This window comes from Dendroctonus ponderosae, unplaced genomic scaffold (genome assembly GCF_020466585.1).
Source record: "Dendroctonus ponderosae isolate FM_Combo_2020 unplaced genomic scaffold, Dpon_F_20191213v2 Dpon_F_20191213_2, whole genome shotgun sequence".
NCBI classification, from domain to species: domain Eukaryota; kingdom Metazoa; phylum Arthropoda; class Insecta; order Coleoptera; family Curculionidae; genus Dendroctonus; species Dendroctonus ponderosae.
Genome location: NW_026018165.1, coordinates 18,619,892 through 18,631,444, shown reverse-complemented (window position 1 = coordinate 18,631,444; position 11,553 = coordinate 18,619,892). Strand labels below are relative to the sequence as shown.

Below are 11,553 nucleotides of genomic sequence, written 5' to 3'. Positions count from 1 at the left end.
CAAGAAGGCAAAGACCTAAAAGAACGTTGATTTTTACCAATCATGAGTTTGTGTAAATTTTAAATCTGATGATGGCGCTGTTGTCTCGCCGAAACCTAATAAAATAAACGATGTTCAAAATTTTTACTTCACACTTTGACTGACACCCAGGAAAGATAAGAATATCATAACAAGTACACGCAGTCAGGAAAATAAATCAGAATAAACACTACACATGTTTTATTTGAATATTCTGATCCACTTTCTAACGCTTTTAGGGCATTTAAACACCTACAGAGCACGGTAATGTGGAGTTATCAAGGTTTGATCAATTGCCAATCTATAAAGGGATAATTCGAGCATTTGTAACTTTGAATCAAAGTCGGGCAAATGACGAGCCATTATTCATGGGAACTCATTTTAATTGGGCGCTTCTCTTCAGGAGATAAGCAAAGAGTTATAAATTGACGCATCTGAAAACCTCCATTCAACAGCAAAAGACTGAAAAAAACCCACTTCTAGATGGTTTTTAATGTTTGAACCTTTTGAACCACTAAACGAAGCTTCATCTGGGCATATGCAGCAGGGAAATATTTTATTTGCGGCGCATCATAAGGTAGTTTAATACAAAACAGTTCACAACGTGACAAATCCGATGTTTTAGTTACTGCATAAATATCCCCGAATTAACTTGTAACACACAAAATCAAAATGACTGAGACTAATTAGTTTTTAGAGTCCCAGGATTTAATTGCTCAGAACCGGCATTGCAGGAATTAATTAACTGTATGTTGTGACTTGATGTGCCCTAAAAGCGACATTCGCTGCTCATCCCTCTAATACTCGCAGGTTTTTTGGCTTGAGCTGTTCAAACCGATCTCAACTAGGTTTGAAAATAGATTTTTGACTGATTGACAGTAATAAAGGACTAACAGATTTCAAAGCTATAAATCTATTGAGCTGAACTTTTTTGGAAAAATGCGCTTTTTAGTCTGCAGATTGCGAATAAAAGTTGCTATCAAACCGACTGAAATTGTCGCTTACATTCGCATCGCCGGATAATTCCACGTTTTCTATTGACCTTTTAGGCAACAATTCGAAGAGGACCCGCATCACTTTCGAAACTAATGAAAATCGACACAAAAACCGTGAAGTGGTCCACTTTCAAAAGCGAATTAATGTGAGCTATTTATTCCGTAAAAAGAGCGACAATACCCTGATACCTTTTCGGCGGAGGTTGTTTCAATCAAAGTTTTAATATTCCTGATTTTTACATTGAACATTAATTTATCCCGTAATGTTTGGGGTTTAATTTGTATTTAATTAATCAAATAAATTAATGCAAAAGTTGGTTTATCTAAAATTATCAGCGGTTTATACGCACGAAAAAAGTTTCTAATCCTAAGGATGTTGCGCACTTTTAACCCGCTTGATCTAATTGGAAAAGTCAAAATCTGAAAACTTTTTTCGTAAAATTCTATTCTGCGGTTTCTGAGTGGCGGACGAGTAAAACACTTCTTCTAGTTTGGTGAAGTTTTAAAAGTTTGGAAAGTTTTTAAGATCAATCCTTCCCGATGCTCATGTGAAAATTTTCAACTCTTTTGTCATTGCACATTTTCTTCCATTCGCTTTAACGAAAGAGAAAAAACGTTTTTTGAACGTCCAAAAATAAAATTCCTTTTCGAAATGCTGGTTGGTCTACAGCGCCAGAAAAACTCAACGGGTAATTTTATATCGAAAAGTCGCCTTTGAGGAAATCGTCAGTTCCTCATAGTTTTCGCGCTGTCGAACTTGGAAAGTGAAAATATTTACAAAATGCATCTTTGCACGACTGCACTTTTTTCTTAGTAACTCCGTTAATTTGCGGCATTTTACGGCGCAGAGAAATCAGTGTTGTAAAATATCGTTTTTTGCTTTCAGAAGAATTTTTTAGATTAATTTTTCCTACTTTTCATGCTCAGAGTGAACACTTTCACGCTTTTGTCTTAAGATGCATTTTCTTCCACCGGCGCGCAGACCAACAATTTTCTAAAACAGTCCAACCGCTCAAAATGCCTCAAATCATGTACTATTTTTATCAGGAGTACGCGAAGAATGCAAAGAGCTTATTCAGATACACGCTAGAAGCTTCAGATCCAAAATAATCCACCTTTACGGTCCAATTTTAACAGATTTCGAGCAGTCGCGGTTTTTAACCCTCAATATATTTCTTATTATTGACTCAAACACTTTATTTATGCATATTCGGGGGCTTTAGGTCCTAAACATCACATTGAGCTTAAAGCGCACGCATGTGAGATATCCATTTTTGACCGAAAATTTCCTAAATAAGGGAGAATTTAGCCAAATATTAACAATAAATTGTACAATCGAAACAAGCTAATACATTTTACACTACCCGTCTAAGCTCAGCTTAGATTCAATTTAAAAGGACTCAAACCGAAAAAATTCGTCTAAGGGAACAGTTGAAAGTAATTTAAAGTTGGATAAAATCATCGTTCCCGACTCACCAATGAATTAATTTTAATTAATTAGCATAAAATTTAATTTCGGAACTGGAAAAACGCTCATCTCCGTTGGTCCCATCTATTATCGCGATCAATTCGTCATTATATTTTTCATCTACCGGAACGAATCCACTGAAAAGCGAACCAATTTCATTAATAAAAATTTTCCAGTCGGTAAGACGGAGAATGATGAAGCTGTTGGAAATCCTCCGCTAAATTTATCTTTTTCTAAACTAAATAACGAGATTTCCAGAGTGATATATCTCCTTAAGGAACCGGCTTAATTAAAGCAAATATTCGTTTCAATGGGTGTAAAACCAAACAAAAATCTTCATCTAGAAAACAGATCAAATTCTTTTCATCCAGGTCGGGGGAAATTAATTAAAACTTTTTGGTTAACGGCAATAAAATGTGGAAAAAGTTCCTTGACAATCCATAGGAGCACGCAAGCAAACTTAAAGAATATAGAAGGAAGCAGTTAATCAAGTTAGGACGACGGGGAGCTGGCAATAAAATGAAAATTAGGCAATATTTTCCGGCAGTTTGCTATCGAAAGCGGCGAATTATATTAATTTGTCTTTAGGCGACGAGAAGTTGGCAAAATATATAGAAATTGTAACAACCCGAATTAACTCTTGAATTTTTCGGGCTTTTACCCAGTCTCCTCTCGCTTTGCCAGCATCATCCTTTATATCGTTTGTAAGAGTTTTCCGATTAGCAAACATGTTTCCAGCATGTAGAATGTCGATATTGCAATAGGAAAGCAACTATCAATCAATATACAAATTGTCTGACAAAAGTACTGTTCAAAAAATAGGGCGAGAATAGTTTAAAACCTTTCAGTATCAAAATATGCTTAAAATTGCCGAACCAGATTTTATCAATTAATATCATATTTTTCCGCTTCCTGGCCCCTAAAATGCCCCAAAGATTACGCTCAAATCGCAAGCAGTATCATCCTGAACTTCGTAAATGCCCTCAAGAATCTTTCTTAATTAACTTAGATAAATCCTCATTTGTATAATCCATTAATTTTTAGTCATTCACCAATACTCAATACTTAAATTAATTAATAGAAAGATTAATCGGTTTCGGGCCATTTAAAAGCCATTAAAAAAATCAACAGCGTTCAATGAAAAACAATGGGCAGAGCTGGCGGGAAGTTAATAAAAGAAGTTCAGCTTGGGGAAGTTTTTCGCGTAAAACCATTACGGTACAAAAGTGAAATATAAAGTGCCCTTAAGTGCAAAGTGTAAACAATGTGCAACTCATTATACCGCATTGTCTCGCCATAGAGGAAGAGCGGTGAGACTTCGGCCTCAATGGTATTTTTCTTTGCTCGTCGACTCGAGTTTGCTACTTGGACTTCAGTTGACTGAATTAATTTGCGAATTAGCTATAGAAGAATCCCGAGAAGTTTGCACGGTTTCATCAGCAAAAATACTCTTTAAACATGGTTGAATAAAACAATAAGAAATGTCCTTTGAATTTTTAAAGCTTCCCCAGTGGTTCTTTCGTTCGATCAATTTCATTGCTTTCAAAAAACCCTGCCTCCCAACGCCACTTTCCTGTTTGTTCAGTTCCCTCTTTGAAGTTAGTTTTCGAAATAATGGAGTTTTATTTATCTTAGGCATGACATATCACATATTTCATTTCTCAAGTTGGATGGGTTTGAAGAAAAACGACAAAAAGCCGAATGAAACTCGCTCAATAAATCCAATATGATTTGTACATAAAGCTCGACGTCGACACACTTTCCACGAAATTAATGGTTCTTTAGTAGATGTTGGAAAATCACATCATCAAACAAAGTTTGGAAGCAAATAAATGTATGTGGCCAATGAAATGCCGATCTCATCTGGTCATAAAATGCTAATTTGTTTATTATTCATCATTTTCTTTCACCTATTAAAAGGATCGTTGCGAAACAATGCCCTTATCTTTATTCAAAAGGCTCTTCGGGCACACAAAACAATTCGCCATATTTAGTGTCTGAACCTTAATGGCAATAATAATAATAATAATAATAATAATCGGCAAAATTCCAGCTGCGTTTCCATTGTTTGAAATTTCCTCAAGATCTCCAGGCAAAAATGAGAGCGTTTTTCACCCACCGAATTTGGTGTCGGAACGTAACATTTAACAGGTTTCCATTAAGGGACGAAGGGGCGAATTCTTATTGCCACTTTCGTTTGGCAGTCTAATTGAAACGAAACATTTTATTTTAAAAATGCTCAAATAAAACTCTTTATAACATTATACAAGGCGTTCAGTGACTGCATGGTCATAACTTTAGACACAAGTTTTATACACTTTTAGCTCAATCTCTGCATGGATAATATATACCGATAATTTTCCATTCTTCTCTCTAAAATTTAATCCGGCAGCAAGGAACTCAGTTATGCCTTTAACGACTGCCGCTCTTTTTTCCCTCTAATAGAATGTGAAACAGGAGATAACCGAATTACCCCAACGACTATTTTGCCTTCCAAATTATGGAAATTGAAATTGATGTGTGCTCTGGAAACATTTTCCGAATTTTAACAAGACATTCAACGCGCCCCCAAGTAGTACGCCGCTTCCCATATCACCTTAACCTGCTTATTTTTCCTCGTTAGTTCATTTTATACAAGCAGTCTTTATCAAAATGTAAATTTTCTCTCAATTTACACCATTTGCAGTTTAAAAACACAAGTACAGGGTTGATAAACATATGGATTAAAACTTTCACTTAGCAAGAAATCATGATCATGGATCAGACAACTTTCGATGTGAAATTTGTGCCGATTTATTCGGGCACTGCTTTTATCAAAAATTCATCGATCGGCAAGTTTACAGTGAGCATTTTCGCTTCTATCTCTTAAGAAGAAATGAATTTAAAAGAGGTTGTTTTTGAATTTTGAAAAGTTTTTAACTTACAGGCCACAAAAGTCGATGAAAACATAAAGTCAAACGCACTTCAATCACCGAATGCAAACACGTAAAGAAAGTTGTTGTTGTGTTTATTTGGTGCAAAAATCTGCTTAAATTAAATGAGAAAATGCTATAATCCAAGTTATTATAGCGTGTAGGCTTTAAATAGCAAATTCCAAAGTCCTGATGTGAACCATATTCTACATTTTTCTGAATTTATTAAGGTAGCAAGCAAAAAATAAAATGATTTGTGTCCAGAAACAGCAAGCAAGTTATAACTTCAACACTTATCCACAAGCAAATGCTCATTAAAACTATAATATTTTGTAAACCAGAAAAATATTCCTGCTAAAGCAGAACTTGTGCTCCCATCTATAAAATAGATTTGCAATTGTGCCTTAGGACTGATTTCTATCGAAACTCTAAGTAATGAAATTGTGTTTTTAGGTAAATATTGAGAAAAATTCTGGTTAGACCAGGCTATTTTGTTTAGACTTGTGCGTGTGAAACGCCCAGTCGAATCACTTTTCCACGACGGCTTAAAAGCGCAAAAAACCCACAGTTTCGATCGTTTCAATGTTCATTGTTATAATAGTTCGTCTGGCACTTATATCAAATAAATTAATTTCAATAAAAAAGACCGCGTTTTGTATAGAACACATTTTAATAACATTTGCTGCAAATAAATCTTTAATCTAGTGGTTTAAACATTTTTTGAGCCAAGTCGGTCGATGTTACACCGGGCGCGTGTAGACCGACGAAATATACAATAAATAATGTAATAATATATATAATAAATACAAAGCAACCTCGAAGATTTAAAGAACCTTCCAACAATTTCGGGCAAATCAATCAAGGGCATTTCTTCACTGGAAAACTTTGTAGATTTTCTACAGTGGAAACATTTTTATCTGGAAATGCACGTCGGGCGTGTTGTTTTAAATTGTCAACTATTATCTGTGAAAGTGCTCAAGAAGCGATTTTCATGATGAAATATATTTCGCAACACATCTCGATTAATCCGGAAGGGACAAGAAAATAGCATGGCGCAAGGAGCCACTTCGTCACTGTTTCTTATCGCCATTTATCCTTAAAGAGGGCAAACTGTTGTGCATGCCTTCTCAAGACTGAGATGTCCCATCGGGGTAATGCATTACTTAGGTAACCGTTTCCCAACTTGTTAAAAGCCGCGAGAATATTTGTTAATTAGTTCGTGTTTAGACGGTCCAAAGTGAGATACTCGGGTTACTATAAGCCGAACTAATAGACTTAGTTAACCAGATTTTCGGCGAATCGGATTGATCAACAGCAACGAAAAACTAGGCCATTTCCTAATTAAATTGCCCCAGCAACTATTAATTTCATTGTGCCGCAAACTAGTTTCCAAAAAATGCAACATTTTGTAGTCGAATTAATAGACACTTTGCCCTTTTGGATAGATTTTACTATTTTTGTTTGCAACAAAAGGCCCTTTGTGCAGCTGTTTAATTTTCCGCAAGTTGGTTCCGGAGTATCGCCGGTTTAATTTTCCTGAATCGACAGTCGGAATTCATTTTCGACTAACTAAAACCAACTAAAACGGGAAATTTGCATTGCGCCTTTTCTATTTAAAATAGCGTGAATGAAATCGCATTAAATATTTAAAAGCCAATTTACTTTTTTCCAGTTATCACCACCAAAGTTAGAGCAGAAAACACCCATTGCACTGCTGATAAATTAATGATGTGCGCGAAACCTCTTTCAGTCCTGGACTCTGGACTCACGCTGGTATCCACTAAAGCTGACTTGGAAAGGATCTGCCCGTAAGTAGAAGATTTGTAAGATCTCTATTATCTCAAAGGAACATGAGACGGTTTGAAGAGTGTTCGGTACTTTAGTTACAGGGAGTTTAGTGGATACTCAAGTTAGCTTGTTCCTAAAACGCTTAATTGAAGGGGGTTTGGAAACTTTCCAATTTTCAAACTGAGGCCCACACTTCTGCGGACACCCTTTAGAAAATGTGTACTCAAAACCACACAATATGTTATCATTTCGTAATCTTTTGAAATTCATCATGTGGCTGAAGGGAAATTTATGGCAACCCTGATACTGAAGTTATTGGATACTTTTGGTGAAATATTAGCATGCTAAAAGGAAATAATGCCTACATGTTTCGGATATTATATGTAGGAATGTTTGGCCTTATCAGAAAACGAGGAAGGCCGGCTCGAAATTCGCCCTTACAATAGTTTCAAATTTATGTTTTAAAATTATACGGCGCATTCGGGCTGAGGCTGAAATTGCACGATTTTACTGGCTACCGAACATGTTACCAGTGGGGTAGCAATTAAGGCACTTATAGACTAATACATTTTAGGATTTACAAACGGGTTCATTTCAAACGTTGCAAAATACAGCATTTTCGGGCTTTTAGGGCGTCGTTAGAAATGTCGATGTGAATCGATCACCCTTGCTCTAAAATTTGAATTTTGAAATTTGCAAATCCGCCTAGAAACAACCGAGTTTTGCGCTTTAGTTTAGTGGAGTTTCAGAAATTCGCCAAGTTTTTTAAATTGTCACAGTGAAAAACTCCAAAACTCAAAAACTCTTTTGTAATCGCACATTTTCTTCCACTCTCTCTATCGAAAGGGAAAAACGCTTGGGAATTTTGGGCGATTTTTTAAAGTTTTCCAAAATATATTATCGAAATGCTGATCTTCAGCGACAGAGAAACTCAACTGGTAATTTTCTTAGGAAAAGTCGCCTTTGAGGAAATCGTCARTTCTCCATTTCTCCAATCTCCAGTTYTCGAGCTATTGAACTTGGAAAGTGAGTTTTGAAAGTTKAAAGTTTTTGAGCAGTTCAATTTAGTCTGCGGASTKAMATCAATGTTGGAAAATATCGTTTTTTAAGTTTTAAAATCTGCCGAAAACCAATCGAATGGTGCGTTTAGTTTAGTAAAATTTCCACACAATAATAATCCACATTTTSACCAAATTTCGATCCAAAATAATCCACATTTTCGKTCCGGAGGTTTTTGAGTAGTTACGATCTTTAACCGACGATATCTTTCTTATTTTAGATTTTAACACTTTTTATATGCAAATAGGCGAACTTCTTAAGTCGTAAACAAACCATTCAACTKKAAAATTCTGAYWTCCGATGKAAAATTCTGATTTTCGAAAAATATCAATTTGCTCAAAAAAAACCTGAAATTCTACATTATTTCTATCAAAGTGACGCGAAAAATGTAAAGAGCTCATTGAAAAACACACTGGAAGTTTCAGATCGAAAATAATCGATATTTTTGGCCCATTTTAGGCRGTTTTYAASCATTACGATTTTCAACCGACGATATCTTTAATTTTTATTAGATATCATTAATATATGAATCCATTCAGCATGCATCCAACAACATGCATGTAAAAATTTGATTTTTGATCGAAAATTTTATAAGGGTAAATTTTTGCGAAAAATATCAAATCTCTCAAATTTCTGCGAATCATTCATAATTTACACAAAAAAATAAGCTGGGATTGGGATGAGTATAATGAAAATCACCCTTGAAGCTTCAATATGAAATGATGCACATTTTTGACCCATTTTAAGCGGTTTTTGACCAATTCCGATTTTTCCGTTCAGCTTAAAAAACAACCATGTTAAATTTTAATTTTTCGTCGAAAAATATCAAGTTTCTCAAATTTCTTCGAATCATTCAGAGAATTAATTCCTGAAGTTCAGAGAAGTTGGTTACTTCCAATCGGTTTTGCTCCATACAAAAACGCCCAAAAATGTCTATCTAGGGCGATTTTAGACCAATTTTCATCTAGATTAGAAACTCCAACTTTGAGGCAAACATAATAAATTAAAGTACGCCTCTGTTGGGGCGCAAATCGCATTACTTTGGTTTTGTCACTAATCGCTTTGAGGAAAGCGATATAATTGTGGGGCACTTTTAGTGCTACCTCCAGTTGGAAACGATGGGAATATCGTAAAATGGCAATTGTTGTATTTTATGGGTTCTCTATACAATTGAAACAGCTCCTCTGAATTCCAACTACTACGCACTAAAATGTTTTTGTAAACTTTTCAATCAAACAAATTCAAAGTGTAAGTTTTCGTGCTGAAATAATAAAACTCAATCGAGTCTAGAGCGCAACTAAATAAATTGGGGGAGACTAAGCACTTATTACTCGGGCGCTTCTATTCAAATTTTCCTTTCCTAAACGCGAAGCTAAGAGTTAGCAATTATCCGGCCTGATAAATTTCTGACCACTTTGTACGTTGCCAGATAATTGGAGGCACTTTTTGATTTTTAAATCTTWAACTCACATCTAAACGCCGCTTTCTTGCGCAGGGATTTAAAGGAGGCAATTAGCTGCATCCATCGCTACACTAGATTCTGCATGAAGTTCCAGGAYAGGAAGAACTTCAAGAAACTGTTTCATGGCACCGGAGAGATGGTGAGCAATCTATGCAGAAATGGCACTTATCAAGAAGGTAAAYAGAAGAAGGTTCATTTTCTCTGCGTTAACAGTCTAGAACTTTTCAATTTTTTTGTATCATGTTTTCATTCAATAATGATAAAGAACTGAAATACATTTTCGACAACATTGGCTTTGGATTTCATCAGCAATTTTCTCTACTATGTTACGTAAATAATTAAAACTGAATAATAACCAGAACGTTCCGAAAATCAGTCGAATGAAATTAAATATATTTAAATGCTTTGTATATTTAATGCCGTAAAATCGACAGGGCTTTTATGTAAATCGAAATTAAGCATTTTAAAATTGTATTTGTATTTCCGTTTGTTACCTGTTTGAATGCACTGAAGCGAGCGACAAGTCAAAATAAGTACAAACAACAACTGAAAATTGATTTTATTTGCAGAATTTCTCAAATACGCCCCATGTATGCAAACAATTGAAAAGGAGAATGAGGTCTGTTTCAATCAGTACAACAGAAAAATGAACGAGATCCAGGCCAAAACACCTATGGACGACATCACACAAGAAGACATTTTAATTAGTCAGGAGGCTTTTTCAAAGACGATGAAGCGAAAGCGAGATGCAGCCGATGAGGGCATTAAAAACGTTTGCTGGTGAGTTTGTCTAACAAACAACTATCAATTTGACTAAACCAAACCCAAGCACCTGCACTAACGGATAAATACGGAAAAAAGTGTTTGTCAACTTTCCTACTTTATTCACCTTCTTAACAAATATACGCGCCGCGGTAAAAGTAAATCATAAATTTAACTTTTGGGGCCTTTAACTTTTAAGACACGTCTCCCAATAATTCATATTTTCCATTTATATGGGGTTTGCAGCATTTCAAAGACGTGATCCTTTTAAAAAGAAAATAAAATATTAGGGAAATTTTATTATCGTAAATATTTTACTCGGCAATGTGGTCGCAGTGGCCGTTCAATAGCTCGATTTTATTGTGAGCTTCTTCTTTATTTAAAGGGGATCCATTTTTATGGAGTTGTAGCAAGAAATCCAAGTTTCCCACAACAGGAGAACACGAAAACAGTTTTTTCCGGTATCAATTTGCTCAACTTATCATCGATAATTAATTACCTGCAATTGCATTTAAATAGCAACAAACAATAAGTTGAGTTTTTTTAACAAATTCAGCTCAAAAGAGGTTCTATTTGGCCTTTGCAGAAAAGGTCTAAGTTGCTAAACACCCGAAAAACCCACCAGTTCAAATGCAACTATTAATAACTCTTAACCGAAGCGAATAAATCCTTAAGAACCAGACGTGACAGATTTTCTTTTAATGAGACGCAAAAGAATAGTTTTTAAATTTCATGGCGTAACGAGGCACTTTTGATGAGTGATAATTTTTTGCCGGAAGGAACTGAAATTGAATCATTCCAACTGATGCAGATCGTCCTTGTTTTTTTGCCAGCAAAATGATGTCGATTAAAACGCAAACGCAAATTTACATACAAATAATTCCTGCTTGCCAACAGCTATTAATTATAAAGTGTAGCGCTCTCATGGCAAAGTTCGGGCGCATTATCTCTAAGCTCCCAAAAAATATTTCCACAATGGTCATTAAAATATTCATTAATATGGAAATTTCACTTTTTAGCGAACCCTTTAAATATTAACTAACTCTTTATCACTGTGTACACGGTCCATTTAAAAATAATCTAATATCG

At 35.2% G+C, this 11,553-nt stretch overlaps 1 protein-coding gene across 1 annotated transcript in view; it reads left to right on the top strand.

The window, feature by feature from the left end:
- LOC109545320 overlaps positions 1-11,553 on the top strand; it is a 38,110-nt gene that overhangs the window by 23,707 nt on the left and 2,850 nt on the right. Inside the window, exons 2-4 of the mRNA XM_019915938.2 lie at positions 7,066-7,201; positions 9,736-9,878; positions 10,272-10,482. Coding sequence (XP_019771497.2) covers positions 7,066-7,201; positions 9,736-9,878; positions 10,272-10,482 — 490 coding nt within the window. The remainder of the gene's footprint in view (positions 1-7,065; positions 7,202-9,735; positions 9,879-10,271; positions 10,483-11,553) is intronic.